General features: G+C 45.9%; 1 protein-coding gene across 2 annotated transcripts in view; it reads left to right on the top strand.

Annotated features, from left to right (window-relative positions):
* Positions 1-23,792, top strand: part of ME2 (malic enzyme 2) — a 58,574-nt gene that overhangs the window by 31,731 nt on the left and 3,051 nt on the right. For both annotated transcript variants that reach the window (XM_026714983.2, XM_087927501.1), the window contains exons 4-13: positions 3,365-3,514; positions 12,189-12,264; positions 12,447-12,608; positions 14,593-14,696; positions 15,345-15,454; positions 15,585-15,682; positions 18,395-18,508; positions 18,606-18,720; positions 19,273-19,415; positions 21,113-21,215. In XM_026714983.2, coding sequence (XP_026570768.1) covers positions 3,365-3,514; positions 12,189-12,264; positions 12,447-12,608; positions 14,593-14,696; positions 15,345-15,454; positions 15,585-15,682; positions 18,395-18,508; positions 18,606-18,720; positions 19,273-19,415; positions 21,113-21,215 — 1,175 coding nt within the window. The remainder of the gene's footprint in view (positions 1-3,364; positions 3,515-12,188; positions 12,265-12,446; positions 12,609-14,592; positions 14,697-15,344; positions 15,455-15,584; positions 15,683-18,394; positions 18,509-18,605; positions 18,721-19,272; positions 19,416-21,112; positions 21,216-23,792) is intronic.

Here is a 23,792-nt window from a genome sequence, read left to right as displayed (position 1 = left end):
CAACCTTTTTTGAACCAGGGACCGGTTTCACGATTATTTATTCTTCCATGGACCGGTACCTGAGTAACGCGAGACTCCACCGCCATCGGGACGGCTCTTCGTTCGAAGCCGCCCCCCCCCTTCGATGAAACTAAGGCGCAAGCACCCAAACGCCGCTTTCCAACCGAAAACCCGGAAGCAACCGAGAACCCGGAAGCGCCATTGAAACAAGATGGCGGTACCCAAGCTTTGCGGCCCGGTAAAAAATGATCCATGGACCGGTACCGGTCCGGGGACCGGTGGTTGGGGACCCCTGATATACATAATAACAGATGAAGTAAATTTACAATAGCAACAGCAGATTCTTCCAACGTGATAGCAGTTACAGGCAAAACACAAGCAGAGGGAGAGAACAGGAGAAAACAATTTCAGTTTTGATTCAGAGTTGCAGGCTAGAGCTCAGAGCTTAATACAGAGCCACGCCCAAGCTCCTTCCAGTTTCAGTTTCCAGTTCAGCTCCCATTGGCTGATCTGTTGCCATGCCTATTCACTGGCTGACCTTGTTACCATGTCTCTGCCAGTTCATGAATAATCTGACAGAATTGTCCTTCAGAAGGGAGGACTCATGCCCCTTATATCTAAACCTTTTTTTTTTTTTTGCAAGCCATCTCTTCCATTCTTTCCCATTTTCAGAATATTCTCAGGATTTGGGTTTTGTTTCTGATTGTAATACAGTGGAGCTGGGTTGGCGGGCTATTTTTAGCACTCCCGATCCTGCATTTGCAATTTCTTCCAGGATCACCTTACCAAAATTCAAAGGCAATTTCATTTTAATATTATTTTTAAAAATAAATTTGGACGTGTATGGGTACCTTGGGGTAGGTTTAGTTCTGAGTGAGGTCCTGAAAGTTTGGTCTGGTTCTTAGGGTAGCAGGATAGAAACTTAGGTGGCTGGATGTTCTAGTCCCGCCTTAGGCCTGAAAGCCAGCTGGGTGACCTTGGGCCAATTATTAAGAGACTGTTGAGTTCTAATCCCAGTAGGTTTGAAATCCCAATAGGTAATTTTGAGCCAATCATAAGGAGACAATGAGTTCTAGTCCCAGCAGGCCTGAGAGCCAGCTGAATGACTTGGACCAATCACCAGGAGATAGTGAATTCTAGTTCCACTCTAGGCTCATAAGCCAGCTCGGTGTCTTTGGGTCACTCTCTCTCTCAGCCCAGTCTACCTCACGGTGTTATTTGTGTGAGGAAGATTGGAGGAGAATATTAGACATGTTTGTCACCTTGAGTTTATTTATAAAAATAATAAAGGTTGGAAAAAAAGAAAATCTTATTATTTTTCCAGAATTATCTCCCAGTATGGCTGAAAATTTAGGTCCCTTGAAATGGTGTATATGTATATATGTGTGTGCCTGTATATACATATGTATTATCCATCTATGTTTGTTTATAAAACTGATAGCCTGCCCATCTTATTTCAAGATAACTCTATGTTGTATAGCAGGGGTCTTCAAACTTGACAGTTTTAAGATTTGTGGACTTCAACTCCCAGAATTCCTCGTCCAGTCATGTTAACTCAGGAATTCTGGGAGTTGAAGTCCACAAATCTTAAATTTGCCAAGTTTGAAGACCCTTGTTGTATAGTGTCTTTCTAAGTCACTGCAGTCTTCACTTTAAGCATCTGTTTTTCCTTCTTGGCTGGAAAGATATTTTATGACTTGAGCGTTAATACATAATCTTACTGGTTGGAGTAACTGAAGGCTGGTTAATAGACCGTAAAGTGTCATGTGGCCAGACTTATCAACAGAACGCTGTCCCCATTGTACAAATGTTGACTAATCAGACTTGCATTCATTTTTTTTTTCTCCTGATGCAAAGATTTCTGCAATCTAATCCAGGCCTTGTTTTTAATGGGGAGTAAATTGAGATTCTTGGCATTTATTTCTGAATAACTACGCACAATATTCTGTCCGTAGACCAAGGTCATTTTCATAACCACCTACTATATACACAAGAACTAATGTTTGCAGCCGGTTTGCCTGTAATGCGGAATATGGAATCTGAAACTGGCATTCATTAGAATGTGCATTCTGTATTAAAAATAGCTCTTGTCACCTGCTTTGTTTTCCACAGAGACTTTCATTTGCCTGTCTTTCTATATGCTTCAGTCCAGCAAATTGAAATCTTCACCCTGCATGGTGTAGCCAGAGGCAGATTACTTCCTTCACATTTGCCCTCCCAGATTCTAGAGCAGCGGAGTCAGACTTGATTTCATTGAGGGCCGCATCAGACTTGTGTTTGACCTTGGGGTGGGCGTGGCAGAGTGGGCGTGGCCAGCTCGACATCACTTGTGTCAGGGGCACCTGTGGTGGCCAAGTGCTAAGGCAGGACTTCCCTCAGACCCTCCTTCACTCTCATTATAACCAACCTTCCTTCCTTCCTTCCTTCCTTCCTTCCTTCCTTCCTTCCTTCCTTCCTTCCTTCCTTCCTTCCTTCCTTCCTTCCTTCCTTCCGTTCTTTTTCCTTTCCTCTTCATTCTCCTTTCTTCTTCCTTCCCCTCTTTCCTTATCTTTCCTTCCTTGTTCTCTTCCCATCTTTTCTTCTCTGCGCACAGCCCCCATGAGCTCCATTTTCGTTGGCAGAGGGCTGCAGGAGACCGTTGCTGTCGGAAACAGAGCCTGGGAGGCCTGGGTGGCAGAGGCACTGTGGCCTGGTCCTTTGCTGTTTCCAGGGGGGCCCTGAGGACCAGATCTAAGCACCCTGCGGGCCAGATCTACGCACCCCGCGGGCCAGGTTTGGCTGTCGGCCTTGAGTTTGACACCCCTGTTCTCTTCAGAAAGCCAAAAATGACATCAGGCTTTATTACGTTATATACCCATACATTTATTTTCTGGTGGATGTTCATTTTATTTGCATTGCTTCCTTATCTATGTGTCAACTCATAAAATATTTCTTTGGTCTTTTTAGAGTTGCCAACAGAAAGGGAGGGGGGATAGTGGGCAGCTTGCATTCCTTAAATGTTTTCAAAGACATTAAATAGGTGGGACTGAAGTTTCTGCCACGCAAAATTCTAACTGGAGAGCAAGATTGATGACTCTTAGCTATGGATGTGTCCCATTGGAGAATATGAATTAAGATACACCCAGGGGTTGGAGGGAAAACCAGGGTCAAGGGTGACAATGAATGATGTGTCTCAGAGTCGGCTACACCCAGGCAGTGCCGGACATGTTAACTCCCAATAAAACCTTTTGAAGTTTTGGAAGTTTGGCTCAAGACTCATGATTTAATTGAGGTCACTGCCGGAATCCTAACACTATGGAGATTCTCAGTCATTCAGGTCATGGCACACACATTTCAAATAGTTTCTCCACTTCTCTGCTCGCAGGTACATCTACGTGATGGGAATCCAGGAAAGAAACGAGAAGCTGTTCTACAGGATCCTACAAGATGATATCGAACAATTAATGCCGATTGTCTATACACCCACAGTAGGCCTTGCATGTTCCCAGTACGGGCATATTTTTAGAAGACCAAAGTAAGGACTGCCTTATGGTTTCTTTACCTAATTGTCACGAACGTTTCTGCTCTGTCGTTCTGAAAACTCAATAGCAGACCCGCTATTCTTTTTAATTTTATGTACGTTATTTATTAAGCTGGTATTCCTTAGTAAAGCACTATTTCTGCTGACTGCAGGCAAAGAATCCCAAAGAATTGATAGTGACATAAAAAAAATCCCTTTCTCTTGTCTTATTGTTCTTTTTTTTTTCTTCTTCACACATGTTTTGTTTCCATTCAGAATCCATTTTCTATTTTCTACCTTCCAGGGAGTTGTTAACTCGGGGCTATATATTTTTTTTATTTATTTTATTTATTTAGTTTGTCAAGCATGTATGAGAAAAACAAGTATAAGTATGAATATAACTTATAAACATATAAGTATAAAAGGTATCATAATACTTAATAAATGAGTACGAATAAATGGATAAATGGCAACAGTAGGACAGGGACGGTAGGCACGCTGGTGCGCTTATGCATGCGCCCTTACAGACCTCTTAGGAATGGAGTGAGGTCCATGGTAGACAGTTTAAGGTTAAAGTTTTGGGGGTTTGAGGATGTAACAACAGAGTCAGGTAGTGAGTTCCAGGCATTGACCATTCTATTCTGTTGCTGAAGTCGTATTTTTTTTGCAATCGAGTTTTGGAGCAGTTTACTTTGAGTTTGTATCTATTGTTTGCCTGAGTGTTATTGTGGTTGAAGCTGAAGTAGTCATTGACAGGTAGGACATTGTAGCAGACAATTTTGTGCACTAAGCGTAGGTCAGACTGTAGGCAGCGCAGTTCTAAGTTGTCAAGGTCCAAAATTTGAAGCCTGGTGCCATAAGGTATTCTATCGTGAGCTGAGGAGTGGAGTCAGAAGTGGTATTCAGCAGGTTCTGAACAGTTCTGGAGAACTGGTAACAGAAATGTTGAGTAGTTCGGAGAAGCGGCAAATACCACCTCTGTCTGGCCCCGCCCCCATCTATTCCCTGCCTCGCGAGTCCCAGCTGATCAGCTGGGTCTTCTTTTGTTGCACTGCAAAGGAGAATGGAGCTGGAAAGCAGGTTAATGGGGTGGGGAGGAATGGGATTTTGCAGTATCCTTCCTCTAGGAGTGGGGAGGGAATGGGGATTTTGCAATATCCTCCTGCCATGCCACGCCCACCAAGCTACGCCCACAGCATCGGTAGTAAATTTTTTTGAATTCCACCACTGTGAGCAGAGTACTCTTCTCATGATATACCTCTGGACTTGCTCAATTGTATTAATGTCCGTTACACAGTGTGGATTCCAGGCAGATGAACTCTATTCGAGAATTGGCTTGGCGGGGGTTTTGTGTGCCCTGGTTGGCAATTCGATGTTACGGAGAAGAAGCTTCGCAAAATTAGGTTAACGATTCTCAATGCCTTTTTGGCAATGCTGTTACAGTGAGCTGTGGGGCTTAGTTCGTTTGAGATAAGTACTCCTAGCTCCTCGACAGAGTGAGGGGTGGTCTACGTGGTCGTATCCACCCAGTTTGTATTTAGTGTTCTGATTTTTGTTGCCAATGTGTAAGGCAGAGTATTTGTAGTTTGAGATTTGAAGTTGCCAATTGTTCAACTATTCTGACACATAGTCAGGGTCGCTTTGTAAGGCAGCAGTATTGTCAGTGATGTTAAATAGCTTTATGTTACCAGCAGAGAGGATGCGGTTTCTTTTAACACGATTGCAAAGGTCATTTATGTAAATTAGAAAGAGAGAGGGTCCTATAAACCTTCTAAATAAAATTACTCATATTTATGACGGCTGCAATGTCCCAGGGTCATGTGATTCCCTTTTGCGGCCTTCTGACGAGCAGTGGGGAAGCCAGATTCACTTAAAAACCCATGTTACTAAATTTGACAACTGCAATTTGTTAACAGCTTAACAAATGTGACAGGAAAAGTCATAAAATGGAGCAAATTTCTCTTAACAAATTTCTCACTTAGCAACGGAAGTTTTGGGCTCAAGTTTTGGGCCATAAGTTGAGGACTACCTGTATTGTCCTTTCTTTAATCAAAGGAGTCAGTTTGTCTATCCTGGCAAGTTCTGTGAATTTCACTGACCTGGGGGGTAGAAGCTGAATCTTCCCACCTGTCAGCCTCAAGATCTCTTCGGTACCCCAACTATTATCCTTTATTTCTCCCTTAGTATCTCTACTACTAGGCTTACTTCTTTCGGCTGTCATTAGCAACGGGGAGGGGTAATTGTGGGGGAAGAGAGCTGGAGGTGTTTTGCATTCTTTTACTGTGGGCAGAAGAAGGGGGGATTTCTTCTTTCCAATTTTCCATTTCTTTCCTAGCCTCTATCCTTTTGCGCAGCTGCGAGGTCTTATCAAAATATGTCAAGGTCAACGGACAGAGGCCTCATCACTACCTGAAGATGCTCACATGATCATATTCGGAACTTTTAATTGGCAGAGACTTCTGGACTTTGGGGGTGGGAACAATTCCATTTCTTTGTATGTGTGATCTCTGCGCAAATTCTCACTTTCGAATTCCATTTGTAGCTTCCTTTTCATCTTCCAGTAAAAGAAGAACTTTGCTCTGAACCATGGAGTCTGAGTATTTCTTTCTTGGATTTTGAAAGGAGCACATACCGACATTATTCCAAAGTCCCCATCAGCCCACCCGGAGAAAACACCAATTTTTCTTCCGAGGGGTTTTCACATCATGTCATCTCCAGCCAGCGAGGAGGATGAGCAGGGAGCTGTGGGGGGCAGCAAATGCTGTTACCAGAGATGCCGGCCACCGTTTTGTTAGCTGACCTTACACTGGAAGAAACTCCAACCGAGATGCCCAGATGGTCGTTAGGAGTTGGATGGAAAAATCCGGAAGACCCCCTCCTGGAATCACTGTAAGTCGAAGAGGTGCGAGGGAACGGCTGTGGCAGGGGGGAGGAGATGGAATGCAGGCTGGATCAAGCCGGGAAAAGCTTTAAGGATGTTTCTGAGAAGCCCGGCAGGGCTCCAACATATGAGGGGGAAGAGAGAGCGAGTTCAGCCTGGGGAAGTCGGGCTGCCACCACCCCCTGGCCCATCCCACGCCGGCGCAACCACCAGCTCCCGTCTGGGGAGCCCCAGCAGCGGGGTAATGCCTAGAAGACGCCACCTGCCCTCCTTAGATGTGAAGTTTGGAGGAAATCCCAAGGACTTGGGGTTTTTCCTGGTGCAGGTTGGAAGCTATATGGCAGAATATGAAAGGGAGTTCACCTCTGAAGCAGCCAAAATAAGATGTGTTACCAGAACCCTGGAGGGGATGGCAGCTGACTGGGTGGTGGCTCTGTATAATGATAACTCCCCCAACTGCGAAGCCTTGATGTTTTTATGACTGCCTTGAGGAGGAGGTTTGAAGACCCTCTGGCAGAGAGAAGGGCCAGGATCAGGATGAAAACCATAACTCAAGGGGGAAGATCAGTTGCTGACTACACCCAAGAGTTCAGACAGCTGGCATATCGCATTCGAGGCTGGTCCCAGGAAGCTCTAATAGAAGCCTACAAAGATGGCCTAAATGAAGAGGTATACCACATGTGCATCTCCAGAAGGGATCCCCATGACTTGCAGTTGTGGTACCTGTTAGCGGAAGAGGTGGAAATAGATCTAGCCCGAAGTAGACGCAGAGGAGGCTCCGCATGGAGCACCATGCTCCCTCCTCGGCTCGAGAGATCCCTAAGCCCCGGAAGGGAGGGGTGATGACAAGGGCCAAATCCACTGCCTGTTTCCGTTGTGGGAAGGAAGGCCACCGAATGCGGATTGTCGAGTCAAACCAGATCCAAAAAAGGACGGGGCCCTGGAAGGAAGGCCGAATCCTCCCCAACCAGGCCTCGCGAAACCGGCTAACAATAGGGGAGGTTGTAGAAGTCACTCCCCAGCGGAAAAAGAGCTGGGACCCCGACTCCTCCCGGCGAGAGTGAGACCGACTCGGAAGATGACGTCTCGGTAAGTCCTAACCGGGGCCCCTTACCATTCCAATTAAATTAAGGGTGCCCACCTCGGGTACTGAAGGGGAAATGCTGGCCTTATTGGACTCGGGGTGCACGAGGTGCCTAATTAGCATGAAAGTAGTTAAAGGCATGGGCATTGGACTGAGAAATTTGAAAACGCCATATCCTTTTACCAATTAGATGGGTCTGAAGCGGGGGTTGCCCTGCACGGTTTATAACGGAGCCCTTAGAGATGACCATGGGAACCCACAGCGAGACCTTGTGCTTTATTGTGGCTCCCGGGATGGAACACTCCTAATCTTGGGATTGCCCTGGCTTCGGAAATGGAATCCCAAGTAAACTGGAGAAAGGGGTGGATACGGATTCGTACTGACCAACCTCCAGGAAGGGAGGAGCAAAACCCCTTAAACTGGGGGAGAATCCCCATCCCAAGCCCCAAACCCCTGCTGAGACAGCTTCCACAGGGGCCGAACGCATAGAAGGGGAGGAGAAAATCCCAAAGAGTACTGGGACCTAAGAGAAGTTTTTAGCGAAGAGGCCTCCGATGAGCTCCCTCCCCATCGGTCAACCGATTGCAGCATTGAATTTCTACCGGGGTGACACTACCAAACCAAAGATGTATTCGATGACCCCAAAGGAGTTAGAGGAATTGAGATCGCTTATCGACAAGAATTTGAAACGAGGGTTCATCCAACCTGCCAGACCTCAGTGGCGGCCCTGTGATGTTCCGCGAGAAGAAAGATGGCTCCAAGCGCTTGGTGGTGGACTACCGAAATTTGAATGCGGTATCCGTGGAAAATGTGTACCCCCTCCCTCTAATGAAGGGGAAGATCTTCACGAAACTGGACTTGAGGGAGGCCTATTACCGAATCCGAATTAAAGAGGGAGCGAGTGGAAAACTGCATTCAATTGCCCAATAGGTTGCTTCCAATTCAATGTTCTCCCGTTTGGCCTACAGGGGGCACCAGCTGTCTTCATGCAATTGATCAACCAAGTGCTCCACGAACATTTATACAAGGGGTTTTGGTCTACCTTGACGATATCCTTATCTACTCGGAGACCAGGGACCAACATGTGAAACTGGTAATCGTCCGTGCTGCACAAATTGCGCTGCCAAATTGTACGCCAAATTGTCCAAATGTGAGTTCCATCAAGAAAAGATTGACTACCTGGGATATCGTATCTCACCCGAGGGTCTTGAGATGGACCCGGAGAAGGTACGAGCCGTATTGGAGTGGGCCCCACCAAGAACCCGAAAACAACTTCAAAGTTTCCTTGGATTTGCTAACTTTTACCGGCAATTCATCCCATGTTTTGCTAAAATAGCCATGCCTATCACCAACCTCCTAAAAACAAAGGGAGAAGCGAAGCCAAAGCCTAGCCAGCCGTTGAATTGGTCTATGGAGTGCCAAGCCGCTTTTGAGAAGCTAAAGCGACTATTTGCTGCCGAGCCAGTGCTAAAGCATCCGGACATGGATGTCCCCTTCGTGATCCAAGCTGATGCAAGTGATGTAGCGGTAGGAGCGGTCTTACTTCAATTAAACGAGAAGGGGACACTACAACCGTGTGCCTACACATCCCGTAAATTAACTGACACTGAACGTAGATGGGCTGTCTGGGAAAAAGAAGCTTTTGCAGTCTGCTGGGCTCTAATGACCTGGAGGCATTTTCTGGAAGGCGCGAGGCACCCATTTGAGGTTTGGACTGATCATAAAAACCTGGAGGCCTTAAAAACGCCTCGGAAACTATCTCCTAAGCAAGTTAGGTGGGCCCAGTACTTCAAGCGATTCAATTTCTTTCTGAAGTACATCCCAGGAGGAAAGAATTTTATGGCGGATGCTTTATCTAGGATGCCACAATACAACAGTGTTCGAAAAGAAGTGATAAGTCCGATTGTGCCCACCACACAGCTGGCAGCACCAGTGGTCACCAGGGCGCAAAAGAAGAAACAAGAGGCAGATCTGTCCAATGATTTGATCGAACAATTTAAAGAAGCTTTGAAAACAGATGAATGGTTCCAGGCAAATGCAAATAACTGCACTGTTAGAGATGGGTTAGCCTGGATGGGAGCGAAGCTGTATGTACCTAAGACACTGAGGAGCCAAGTATTACAACAAACTCATGATTCCAAGGCAGCGGGTCACTTTGGTTTCGTGAAGACCTTACACCTGGTGAAACGGCAGTTCTGGTGGCCCTCTTTGAAAAAGACATTGAAACTTATGTAGCAAGCTGCCCAGTTTGCGCCTCAGCTAAGAGACCTCCCGGTAAGCCGCCAGGTCTGTTGCAGAATGTGGCCAGGCCAACTGCCCCTTGGAAGGAAATCTCTATGGACTTTATAGTAGATTTACCTGAGAGTGCTGGGCACACGGTGATCTGGGTGGTGACCGACTTGTTTTCCAAACAGGCACACTTCATACCTTGCACCAAGATTCCCTCGGCGAAGTCGTTAGCCAAACTGTTTATTATACACGTCTACAGACTGCATGGTGTTCCTGAACGTATAATATCAGATCGAGGAGTTCAATTTACCTCGAACTTCTGGAGGGAATTTTTGAAGTTGATAGGCTCCACCCAAGGGTTAAGCTCCGCCCACCACCCCAAACTAATGGGGCCTGCGAGAGGACTAACGGGTGCTAGAGCAATATCTCCGATGTTACATAAATTATCAGCAAGACAACTGGGTGGACCTGCTACCTTTTGCAAGTAGCGTATAACAACTCCGTTCACAGCAGCACTGGTTTTACCCGTTCAAAGTGGCCACGGACAAGATTTTGTACCCATACCTGAACTTCCTCGCGAGAAACCCAATATCCAGTCATTGGATGACTGGATATCTCAACTACAACTCAATTGGCCAGTCGCTGCAAAGCTCTGGACGAAGCGCATCAATCCCATAAGAAGTTTGCAGACAAGAAAAGAGCCCCACAACAGTCGTATCAAGTAGGCGACAAAGTATTCCTCTCAACCAAGTATCTGCAAACCACTCAGAGATCAAAAAGTTAGGCCCTAAGTATGTGGGGCCTTTCCTATTGAGCGGTGTGAATCCCGTGACAGTTCAATTGACGCTACCAAAGACTCTTCGTCGCATTCATCCTGTTTTCCATGTCAGCCTGCTAAAACCCGAACACACCTGTACATTGAGACCGACCCAGACTGATCCCCCGTCCCATTGTTGATTGAGGGTGAACAACATTTTGAAGTTAAAGAGATTTTAGACTCTCGAAAAGGAGGGGTCGCCACCAATATCTTGTAGCCTGAAACATTTCCCCCTCTCATGCTGAGTGGGTGAACGAAAAAAGACGTTAGGGCTCCTGACCTGCTAAAGAAATTTTATACAAAGTATCCTGATAAACCATAAGAATGTATGCAATGCTTAACATGTCTTTTATTCTCTCTTACAGGGACTAATGTCCTTTTTCTAGGGGGTCCGAATGTCAGCCTCAAGATCTCTTCGGTACCCCAACTATTATCCTTTATTTCTCCCTTAGTATCTCTACTACTAGGCTTACTTCTTTCGGCTGTCATTAGCAACGGGGGAGGGGTAATTGTGGGGGAAGAGAGCTGGAGGTGTTTTGCATTCTTTTACTGTGGGCAGAAGAAGGGGGGGATTTCTTCTTTCCAATTTTCCATTTCTTTCCTAGCCTCTATCCTTTTTGCGCAGCTTGCGAGGTCTTATCAAAATATGTCAAGGTCAACGGACAGAGGCCTCATCACTACCTGAAGATGCTCACATGATCATATTCGGAACTTTTAATTGGCAGAGACTTCTGGACTTTGGGGGTGGGAACAATTCCATTTCTTTGTATGTGTGATCTGCGCCCAAATTCTCACTTTCGAATTCCATTTGTAGCTTCCTTTTCATCTTCCAGTAAAAGAAGAACTTTGCTCTGAACCATGGAGTCTGAGTATTTCTTTCTTGGATTTTGAAAGGAGCACATACCGACACCACCTTCCGGTCAAGTATTTTGAATCTTCCTCCTTCCCAAATTATTCATTATTATTAGTTGTTCAGAGACATTTTTTTCCTGCTTTGTTTCACAAAATTAAGTAGATCTGAATGTTAAAATCAGATAAATGTTGCTTTTACAGATTCTGTTAGCTCTGAATAGTGATATTGTTATGGTTAGCCGGCCGCAGGTGTGGACAGCCAAGGAGAGTGAAGACTCAGTTGAGGGGCCAGGACCACTAGGGAGTGGACTGCTGCCTTCAGAGATTGTGGGGGCTGGCAGCAGCGATGAGGAGGTTCCCGAGGAGCCTGTGCCAAGTGCGCGTGCGCGCAGGATTGCTTGTAGGAAAGAGCAGTTACAACAGCATGGGTGACTCGGAGTAAGGCTGCAAGTTAATGGCCCCTCCTTCTAGAAGATAAAAGCCAGCCGTGAAACTAACCTTCTTTGCAGAAGGCAAAAACGTTTTGAAACTACAGCCTTGTGAACATTCCAGTATCTGGAGTTTGTATTTGAACATGTTTGTATTGCAAATTATTTCTTGTCTGTTATCTTTTGGCAAGTCTCGCGCAGTTTGGCAAGGCTTGTGCTTATCACAGCTAATTATTTTGTAAAAGCATTACAAGGTTTCTGCTCTTTTTGAATTGTGTTTGATTTGTCAGAAAAGGACGTGGGTCAGAACAGATATAGACTTCAAGGACTATCTTAAAATGAATAAGGAGAGTGTATACCAAGTTGACTCTTGCATTTCTGCCTTGATGTCTTTGCAGAGGACTGTACATTGCCATAACAGATAAAGGCCACATCCGATCTGTGGTAAACAACTGGCCGGAGAATGATGTGAAGGTACTGACGGTGTTTTCTTCTTTCATGTCGACTTTCTGTAGTACCAGATAGACTTCCTTGAGTCCAGCTAACAAATAGATAGGGGGTATGCTCGTAAGCTAAACTATGAATTCTTTGTCACGTTGTCTTTCCTTCTTCATGTGATCTGATGCAGTTCCCTATCCACTTTTTTGTCCTTCAAGGCTGTTGTCGTCACAGATGGAGAACGTATCTTGGGCCTTGGGGACCTGGGGGTATATGGAATGGGAATTCCAGTTGGCAAACTGTGTTTATATACCGCCTGTGCTGGAATAAGACCTGACAAGTGCCTTCCTGTATGTATTGATGTTGGAACTGACAATCAGGTAAGTTGTAACGTTTTCAACAGCCATGAGATACTAGTTGCTTGTCGGTGGTATTCATTGGTGGGGTGAGATCAGGGGTGGGATTCAAAAATCCCAGCAACTGTTTCCCTGCCTGGTTGCTGGGTGGGTGTGGCCATGGTGGGCGTGGCCTACCGGAACTTCCAGGAGGGCCATTTTTCGCCTTTCCCAGAGTCCGGAGGCTTCCCTTGGGCCTCTGGGAGGTCTAAAATGGCCGCCGGAAGCCAGAAGCAGGCGTGTTTCCGGTTTGGCCTGTTTTTGGCCCTCCCAGAGCTTCTGCATGGCCCTTGCACTTACCTGCATCCAAAACAGGCCACATCGAGGCTCCTAGGAGGGATAGTGCAGGGTGGGCGGGGCCAACCAGTCAATTCAACTACTGGTTCGGCAAACCAGGTGTAAATTTAACATCTGGTTTGCCCGAAGCAGTCCGAACTGGTAGAATCCCACCCCTGGGTGAGCTGCCACAGAACGGTAGTTTGGCTAGATGACCGGGAAGGTTCCTTCCAACTCTTGCTACTACAGGTAGTCCTCGACTTACAAGCATTCATTTAGTGACCATTGAAACTTACAACGGCATTGAAAACAGTGACTTAGAACCCTTTTTCACAGTTATGGCCTTTCAGGGCCCCCTTAGTCACATGATCAGAATTCAGATGCTTGGCAACTGACTCATATTTATGACGGTTGCTGTGTCCCAAAGTCATGTGATCCCCATTTGCGGACTTCTGACAAGCAAAGTCAACGGGGAATCCAGCCATGTTACCAACTTTATCAATTTCAGCGATTCACTTCACAACTGTGGCAAGGAAGGTCGTAAAATGGGGCAAAAACTCACTTAACAAACGTTGAACTCACTCAACAACAGAAATGTTGGGCTCAAATTGTGGTTGTATTTTTGATAGATTTACTACGTTTTTAAAAATTGCATTACAAGTAATCCTTGACTTACGACCCTTTGTTTTAACGATGGTCCGAAGGTGTGATGGCCTCCGAAAAAGTGATTTACAACCCATCCTCGAAGTTACCGCATTGTATCACCCACTTGGTCACATGATCACAATTCAAGGGTTTGCAAACATCCCAGGGTCACGGGATCACAATTGTGACTTTCCCAGCAGGTTCCCAAGAAGCAAACTCAATTGGGGGAAGGTTGCGGCCTGTCGGCTGCCGGCCCCTCCAGCAGCCAAATCAGATGAGCAAACAGCATGGGAGTCAGGACAACGTGAGAGTTCTGAGGGGGAGAAGGAATGGAACTGGTCGAGAGAGAGAAAGAGGTGTCTTTCAGCTCTCATGTGGAGAGTCAACAGCCCTCAGGTCTGGAGGTGGCTGACGAAGACGAGGAGGAACAGCTCTGTCCAGTGCCTGACACGCGGATACGCAGAATGCAGAGGAGAGGAGAGCAGTGGAAATCTATGGGCCGGTCCTTGGGATGGAAGAGCTACTACTGCTAGTGAAGCCCCACCCTAGCTCTGGGGATAAAAGGCAGGGGGTGGAGATGAATAGATGGGGCAGACAACTATTCATCTCCCTGCTGGACAGACTTGGCAGCCTGCGGTGAGAAAGAGAGAAACTTTTTGCCGGGGCTGTTGGTGCTCTTAATAAAGGGAACATTTATTTAACGATAGAGAGTTTTGGGGAACCAGGTCAGAATAGGGAATCAGATTTGCTTAACGATTGCATGATTTACTTAACAGCCACATGATTCGCTTAACAGCCTCAGTGATTCTTTTAATAACCCCAGTAAAAATAAGGTAAAACCGGGTCTGATCAGGTGACTGCCTCGCTTAGTGACCAGAATTCCAGCCTCAATTGTGCTCATCAGTCAAGGACTTTCTGTGCAAGGAAAGGCTTCTCAGTGTGTCCTGCAAATATCCGTGTTTCCTAGGAGCGGCAGAATATAATTCAGTGTTGGGGATACGTTTGGTGACTTTGCTTTGGTTTTTGTTTTTTTTCCTGTTATTCCTAGACGCTTTTGGAAGACCCATTTTATATGGGATTGTATCAGAAACGAGACCGCTCTCAGGTTTATGATGAACTCATCGATGAATTCATGGAAGCCATTGTAGGCAGGTATAAATCCTGAGCCTTATTCCCTTGCAAGCATGGAAAGAGTTTGTGCATGTCAACAAGACAGCCTTTCCTGTACGTCCAAGAAGACTTCAATGGCTCAGAGAGGATCTGTTTAGCAAAGATGAGATTGACAGCTGGCATCCCATCAGATGAATATGGTCACAAACTCCCCTTTTGTGGGCCAGGGGGCTTTTGTTTTTTTTAACTACACAGCTGAAATTTAGCAGTGGGTTAGAGTTAGGGTTGGGGTTGGGGAAAGAGTTAGGGAAAGGGTTAGAGTTAGGGTAAGGGCAAAGGTTAGAGTTAGTAAGTATTAGGGAGAGAAAGGACTAAGGTTATAGTTAGAGTAAGGATAAGAATTAGGGTGAGGGTTAGGGTTAGAGTTAAGGTTAGAGTTAGAGTAAAGATTAGAGTTAGGGTAAGGGTTAGAGTAAGACTTAGGGTTAGGGAAAGAGAGGGTAAGAGAGTAAGGGTTAGGATTAGAATAAGAGTTAGGGAAAGAGAGTTAGGGTAAGGATTAGAGTAAGGGTTAGGGTTAGAGTTACAGCAAGGGTTAGGGAAAGGGTTAGATTACAGAGGTGTGCAGAATCTTCATGGATGGCTAGAATGCTTTGCTGTTCATTTGATAGTTCTACCTGTGCCTTCCAGGTACGGCCAAAACACCCTCATTCAGTTTGAAGACTTTGGCAACCATAATGCCTTCCGCTTTTTGAGGAAATACCGAGAAAAATATTGCACTTTCAATGATGACATACAAGGTGAGCGATCAACCCCGGCCTTTCAACATATTCCCCATGTGCCTCTTTGGGCTCTGGGTTTGTTTGTTGGTTTGTTTTGCTTCTATGGTGGATCCTTTTCTCCCCTGAGAAATTGTGTGTTCTTCCTTAGGGACCGCGGCAGTTGCTTTGGCTGGATTATTGACAGCACAGAAAGTCATTGCAAAACCCCTCACTGAGCACCGGATCCTCTTCCTTGGAGCAGGAGAAGTGAGTTGTGCGCTTGTTTGCATTAAGACTGCTGCAATAAATTTGGGCCGTTGTGGTTTGCATTTAGTTGTCAAATGTGAACAGTTGTTGAACCGATCAGAGCATTCTATACTGAGGATAGGTTACGGCTAGATGCGATGCCCTCTGTGCAAGGTTTACCCTTGAAGAGCGTTTACTTTAAAGCATGCTGGCTGGGGAATTCTGGGAGTTGAAGTCCACACCTCTTAAAGTTGCCAAGTTCAAAAAACACTGCCTTAGATGGCATTGCAGGGCTGGAGATTTGGCAACCCAGAGCCACATGTCCACCCTTAAACTCTGTTTTGTGGGTGCCAACTCCCTGCCCCCAGTTACATTGTTGAATTCAGAAGGGTCTCGAATTAGTGTCCCCCTGCCCCCCCCCCCCATGTGAAAAATGTGGCCTTAGTACTTAGCCAGATGCTTTCCAAAAAGCTGTGATGACCCGGGACATGGCACAAAGGCAACACAGTCACATAAGTAAGAAAAGTCCCTTTAATACCTCCAACTTTGCCCCCAATGTCCAGTTACCTTCAGCTGGAGAAAAAACTCTCCCAAGAACAGTCTTTAAGTGGAGGAAATTCAGTCCGAAAACAAAGTACATATAAACTTAAATAGAAATTCACATAAACCACACTGCAGCAATTAACTGGACAGGGCAGGATAAGGAATTGCAAATTTCAAAGGCCAACAAAACACACACAGTTGGGAAGACACCAGGAACCCAGATAAGCCTCGACAATAGAAGATAACTCATGATTTGCTCCCAACAAGTTGCTGTGCGCAACCTCCCTTTTTAAACACAGTGTTCCCAGCTGCAGCTAATGAAGGGAATCAGGGCCCTTTCCTCCCCGTAAGCCACACAACTTACAGTTGCTCCCTTCTCCATTCCTCCCTGCGTGCCCTAGGATGAAGAGGGGGTGGGCCTGGGTCTTCCTCCAAACTCCCTCTCCCTTGCTCTACCTCTCCCCTGCTCTGCCCAGCCAGACTGTGCCCTTCCCCAGTTTCTTCCACAACCAACAGAGCCACACTCCCATCCCTGTCAGCTACTCAACCTCCCCCTCGGAATCAGATTCCAACAGGGGCATGACAAAAGCATTTCAAGATGTACCATTTTAAATAACTTATCATCATATTATTTTAACCAGCTTTTTGAACAGTAGAGGTAATCCTTGCTCAATGACCGGTCACTTAGTGATTGTTCAAAGTTTGGGTGGCTGCCTCCCTCCCCCATAATCACATGACAGTATTTTGGGTGTTTAGCAACTGGTTTGCATTTACAACCATTTGCTGTGTCCTGCAGTCACACACCTGCAGTTTTCAGTGGGGTTTTTTTTTGCTGGATTTACCTGCGCAGGTGTCCACATTACAGCATGCTGAGCAGCCCGGACAGCTGCGCAGCGCAGCGCTGCGCGTGGGTGCACAGCAGTTGATAAAGCCCTTTTTTTCGTGCTTTTTCAACCTCAGCTGTGCCGCGCAAAGCAGCTGAGGTTGAAAAAGCAGGAAGTAAAGGACAGGCAAGAGCCCGGGCAGGTGGGCGGGCCAAAACAGCAGCACACACAGAACTGTGTCTGCTGCTCTTCAGAGCTACCGGTTTTACAGAGCCGGACAGAACCGGTAGAATCCCACCCCTGGCGCCATCGCCCAAGCCCAGTTCCATCGCTTTTCTCTGTAGCATTTTTTGCACTTGCCTTTGCGCGCATTCTGCCTTTGTTGCGGTACATTTGCTGTTGCTGCCTCCATGGCCTGCCTGCTGCTCTCACGGCGCCTTGCGCACCACAGTGAAATTTAGCGCATTTCACAATGGGGGAGATGGGGTCCCCTACTCCTGGAGACCATTACGATGCCCCTTTCCTGCAGAGCTGCCGGTGTTGTGATGGCCCGCTTTCCTGCCTCCCAGATGGTCTTCAGCGCGCTGCTCCTGGGCTCGTTGGCCTCCAAATATCACATTCCCACCACCCGGCACCAGTTCACGGGTTCCTTCCTTCCCCAGAGGGAGCGAGAGAGAAAGAGAAAGAGAGAGAGAGAGAGAGAAACAAAAAGGGAGAGAAATAGCGAAAGGGAGGGAAAGAAAGAGAAGCGGGGGAAGAGAGAGAGAGAGGGAGGGAGGAAAAGAGAGAGAAAGAAAGGGAGGGAACCAGAGAGAGAGAAAGAGAGAGGCAGGAGAAGGAAAGAAATTAATTACAAAAGCTTTTTATTGTTGCTAAACAATAAAATATTTCAAAATATTTTACATTCTAAATATTTCAAAAGCACAAAAAAACGGAGGGGCATAAAAGTGCATTTATCACGTTTTTCTTAGAACCATTAGCTGAACTCTGCCTTGTTTATCATTATTTTAGGTAATAAAACCTAAATAAAATGTGATAAATGCACTTTTACGCCCCTTCATTTTTTTTTTTTTGTGCTTTTGAAATATTTAGAATGTAAAATATTTTGAATTATTTTACTCAGGTTAAATTGCCCTGTTGGCAGTTTGCAGTCAATAAGTGGAGTTGCAGTTTGGGCACTTGGTCTCTAAAAGGTTCGCCATCACTGGCGTATAAAAACCATTAGAGAGATATGCCAAGTGTTTTTTTTTTCTTTTCTTTAACGATTGTTTCACTCAACTCTGGAAGCTGAATTCTAAACTCCTTTATTGTTGCCAGCCCAGCTCTGCCAAACCATGCTTTTCCTACTCTTTGTCTCCTCCATCAGGCTGCCCTTGGTATTGCAAATCTCATCGTCATGGCTATGGTGGAAAATGGCCTTTCTACAGAAGAAGCTTACAATAAAATTTGGATGTTTGATAAAGACGGCTTATTGATAAAGGTAGGTTGCCCTTGAGTTTGGAAAGGCCCAATGCAATGTTAGATCCATGTTGGTTTAGGTTTTCCAAGCAGTTGTTCTTTATTTTGTCATCTTCTAGGGCCGGGCGGAAAAGATTGATGTTAACCAGGAGCCTTTTACGCATCCAGCTCCAGGGAACATACCAAAATCTTTCTTGGAGGCAGTGAGGGTTCTTCAGCCTTCGGCCATTATTGGTGAGAATTTCAGACAATTCCTAAATTAGTCAACCTTTTTTTGCTGCTGCTTCGACTACGCTGCTGAGATTGGAATTTCCAAATGTCTGAAGCAATGTTTTTCAAACTTGGCAAGTTTAAGATGTCTGGACTTCAATTCCCAGAATTCCCCCAGCCAACATGGCTGACTAGGGAATTCTGGGAGTTGAAGTCCACCCAAGTCCAGTTGAAGTCCTGGCTAAGGAATTCTAGGAATTGATGTCCACACATCGTAATCTGGTCAAGTTTGAAAAACACTGGTCTAGAGCCTTGCTGGGTGTAGAAAAATCGAGTTCTTTTCACTTTATTCTTTCTCTTTCCACTAGTAGTAGAACAAGTAGGAACTTGCACACAATTCAGGGAATGTGTGTTGCTTCATTGCAAAACGTTCCCGCAGTGGCCACACTCTGTCCAAATTTCTCAAAACTGCAGGACCCCAGAGATTGTCACTCTTGTTAGGAAGGCTCTTGCCCCACCTGCCTAAGAAATATTTGGAGTATTTTCTTTGAGCCATGGTCTCATTTACACTTTCAGGAGTTGCCGGGGCTGGGCGGCTGTTTTCTCACGATATCATCAAAGCGATGGCCGACATTAATCAGAGACCCATCATCTTTGCATTGAGTAACCCTACTGCGAAAGCAGAATGCACAGCTGAGGAGGCATACACACTAACAGAGGTAAGCTAACATTCTTACATTAACAAATTAACAGAGTTGGAAGGGACCTTGTAGGTCACCTAGTCCAACCCCCTGCCCATGCAGGAGACCCTACACCATTTCTGACAGATGGCAGTCCAATCTCTTATTGAAAGCCTCCAGGGATGAAGCTCTCGCAACTTCTGTTCCATTGGTTGATTGTTCTCAGAAAATTTCTCCTTATTTCCAGGTTGAATCTCTCCTTGTTCAGTTTCCATCCATTATTTCTTGTCTGGCCTTCAGGTGCTTTGGAAAATAGCTTGACCCCTTCCTCTCTGTGGCAGCCTCTGAGATATTGGAAGACTGCTATCATGTCTTCTCTGGTCCTTCTCTAGACTAGCCATACCCAGTTCCTGTAACCGTTCATTGTATATTTCATCCTCCAGTCCCCTAATCGTCCTGGTTGCTCTTCTCTGTATTTTTTTCTAGAGTCTCAACATCTCTTTTGTAGTGTGGTGACCAAAACTGGATGCAGTACTCTAGGTGTGGTCTTACTAAGGCTTTATAGAGTGGTATTATTACCTCCCTTGATTTTAATTGTATTCTTCTGTTCATGCAACTTAGGATTGCATTGACTTTTTTGGCTGTCGCTTACACTTTTGGCTGACATTTAATTGGTTGTCCACTAAGACTCCAAGGTCCCTCTCACAGTTACTGCTATTAAACCTGGTTTTACCCAGTCTGTATGAGTTCTGAACAAACAAGCATGACGTTTCTTCTCCTGGGCTTCGCAGCTTGGCTCACTTGTTGGAGCTGCTTCCTTCAAAGTCCTCTCTGTGATTGAATTGCTCTCTTCATAATGAACTGGGGAGAGCTCATGATACGGGATACCCTGTTTTCCCGAAAATACGACCTACCCTGAAAGTAAGCCCTAGCTTGATTTTTTTGCACATGTGTCCAATATAAGCCCTACCCTCCAAAATAAGCCCTAATTAAGATCCCGCCCACTCGAGTGCACAGGTAAAAATTAAGCTAGGTGGGCTGTGTGTGTGTGAAGCTGCCCTACTACTTACCTTTGGACAGTTGTAGCCAGACCTCACACACCCCGACACCTATCATACTGGCCCATTTCTTCTGCAGCTGACAAGGCTGGCAAGGCTTTCCTGAAGGCCTCTGTAGGTGATAAGAAAGCTCTGGATCGATCCAGACTCTGTTATCGGCTCCAGAGGCCTTCAGGAAAGCCTTGCCAGCACAGAAGAAGAAGTTCCTGAAGGCCTCTGACATCGAAAAGGAGGCCGGGGGCGACGTGCGCAAGTGAGGTTAGTCAGTGGGTGACATCCCCTGAAAATAAAACCTAGTGACTTTTTTGGTTGCAAAAAAAATTACACATAAAACAGGCTCTTATTTTGGGGGAAACATGGTAGTCCTTGACATATGACTACAGTTGAGTACAGATTTGTGGTTTGAAAGTTGTGTGGGTTATTAAGAGGATCATGCGACCGTGCTTGATTTTAATGATTTTTCTCTTCTTTTTGCAGTTGTTAAGTGAATCTATTGCCCACAGTGGGCACTTTTTTTTTTCTTTTGCCAGAAACTAGAAGTGAACTCCTGTTTCTGACAAAAATAAATAATAAATCTGGTCAAAATGTGGCTGCAGGACGCCTCAACCCTGCTAGACTTCCGTAAGACTCCAAAGACCCGGTTCCAGAAGTACCTTGACCCATCTTTCTGTTTGACAGGGGCGTTGCCTCTTTGCGAGCGGCAGTCCATTTGGGCCTGTGAAGCTGAGTGACGGCCGGTCCTTCATCCCGGGCCAGGGAAACAATGCCTACATATTTCCAGGTAAAGCCTGGGAGTTCCTGCCTCGTTGATTTGGTTTTTTTCTCTTCAAATTGCTGAAAAGTAGTGCAGATGCGAAGCACTCCCAGAAGAACGAGCTCTGCTTGAGGGTAAGGTGACATGAAGGGAATCTTGCAAGTCCCAAGCGAAGGCTTTATGGACCAGGGCTGAGATGCTTGCCATTCCTATGTTCCTCCTGGTGCCTAAGCTGCATCAGATCTGACTGTTACCCCCAAGGTCATTCCCACATACCGTTAGATTCTCACTGCTTTGCACAGCACAGTTATCTTCCCATAGGGATGCCTGCCTGAAATGTTCAGGGAGTTCAGCTCTGGGAAATCTTCCTTCCTTCCTTCCTTCCTTCCTTCCTTCCTTCCTTCCTTCCTTCCTTCCTTCCTTCTTCATCCCCTTCCTTCTGTCTTTTCTCCCTTCCTCCCTTCCCTGCCCTCCCCTCCCCTCCTTCTCTCTCCCTCCCTCCCCTTCCTTCCTTCCTCTCTTTCTCCCTCCTTCCCCTGTCCTTCCCTCCCCCTCCTCTCCCTTCTTCCTCCCCTTCCTTCTGTCCTTCCTCTCTTTCTCCCTTTCTCCTCCCTCCTTCCCCTGTCCTTCCCTCCCTCCCTCCCTCCCTTCTTCTTCCTCCCCTTCCTTCTGTCCTTCTTCTCTTTCTCCCTTTCTCCCTCCCTCCCTCCTTTCCCTGTCCTTCCCTCCCCCCTCCCCTCCCTTCTTCCTCCCCTTCCTTCTTTCCTTCCTCTTTCTCCCTTTCTCCTTCCCTCCTTTCCCTGTCCTTTCCTCCCTCCCCTCTCCCTTCTTCCTCCCCTTCTGTCCTTCCTCTCTTTCTCCCTTTCTCCTTCCCTCCTTTCCCTGTCCTTCCCTCCCTCCCTTCCTTCCTCTTTCTCCTTTTCTCCCTCCCTCCCTGTCCTTCCTTCCTTCCTCCCCTTCCTTCCTTCCTTTCTCTCTTTCTCCCTCTTCTGTCCTTCCTTCCCTCCCCCTCCCTCCCTTCTCCCTCCCCTTCCTTCCTCCCTCCCTCCCTCTTCTTCCTTTCCTTTCCTTTCCTTTCCTTTCCTTTCCTTTCCTTTCCTTTCCTTTCCTTTCCTTTCCTTTCCCTTTCCCTTCCTTCCCTTTCCCTTTCCCTTTCCTTTCCTTTCCCTTTCCTTCCTTCCCTTTATCCCTGTATCTTTCATTGAATTCTATTCAAAAACAACTGCACCGCAGGCATCTTTTTTAAAAGAGAGATTTTAAAAGAATGCAGTTCAAAAGCTCTTGTGCTTATTGCAGAAAATATGCTTAATCTCACTATAGAAATTCTAGTTCCTGTGGCTTGCAAACATTACGACGCTCCATTTGTGTTTCATATAGCAGATACTAAGATGAATTGCTTTCTCTTTTGATGCATCTTCTGCAATGGATCAGCCAGTCTGACAATGTGTGATTCAATCCAAAATAAAATTCAGCATGGGGTCATGTAGAGCAAATAACAAATGCATTGTCACACTCACGCAATACAAGACCCACCTATTTTTGTATAGGTAGTGACATCATATACACACAAAAGAAGGGGAGGTTGAATTGGAAGGGCACATTGCTGCTTTTGACCATCTCGATTTGGTTCTCAGATCAATTGGCTGGAAAGAGCTAATGAGGGTACTACTCATTTAGCTCCTGCAGAATCAGAGTCTGTAGGCCTCCCGAGTTCCACTTGCTGGCAAACCAGAGGAAGCAAATGCCTGGGCCCTCTTTGTGGGCTCCCAAGGGATTAGACCAGGGGTGTCAAACTCAAGGGTGCTTAGATCAGGCCAATGGGGCTGCCCTGGAAACAGTGAAGGACCGGCCCGCAGTTAAAACAGAGCACCTTCCGAGCTCCGTTTTCTCTGCCAGAGGGTTGCAGGAGGCTGTCGCAGCTGAAAACGGAGCTCGGGAGCCTGTTTTTGCTGGCAGAGTGCTTGGGCCGCCACAAGTGCTCCCGCCACAAGTGATGTTGAGCTGGGCACATCCACCCTGGCCACACCCACCAAGGCCCCCTGAGGCATATCTACTCTGGCCACACCCCCAACACCCCCCTTTTTAAATAATTTTTTTTATTTTTTTAACTTGAACATATCATCTTTCATTAAACAGTGTGTTGTCTGGATACAAATGTTTCTGTGCTATCACAATCAAAATTTACAATATTCGTTACACTGATAATTCTCTAATCCTACAATAATAATAATCAACATTATAACTCTATTTCTCCCTCTTAACATATCTTCTAATGAAAATATAATATATTAGGTATGGTAATCTTAACAATCATATATAATCATATTGTTTACATCCCTATCTTGACATATATTCTTTATTTCACTAATCTCCATTTATTTCTCACCTCTATTTTTATTCTCCAACCACCCATAAAATAGCTCCCATGTCCTATAACGTCCAGTTTGTTCTCCTTTATAGCAAGTGTTAATCTGTTCATTTCTGCACATTCTGATATTTTCCTAATCACACCCTCATCTGTAGGGATCTCATCCACTTTTCCAATTTTGTGCAAATACAGTTCACAAATACAGTTTCATACAAAATACAGCTGCAGTTAACACA

This window comes from Pseudonaja textilis, chromosome 2 (genome assembly GCF_049901715.1).
Source record: "Pseudonaja textilis isolate UNSWEBS1 chromosome 2, rPseTex1.2, whole genome shotgun sequence".
Taxonomy (NCBI): Eukaryota; Metazoa; Chordata; class Lepidosauria; order Squamata; family Elapidae; genus Pseudonaja; species Pseudonaja textilis.
The sequence above is the reverse complement of the archived record's forward strand: the minus strand, read 5'-3'. Positions and strand labels throughout refer to the sequence as shown.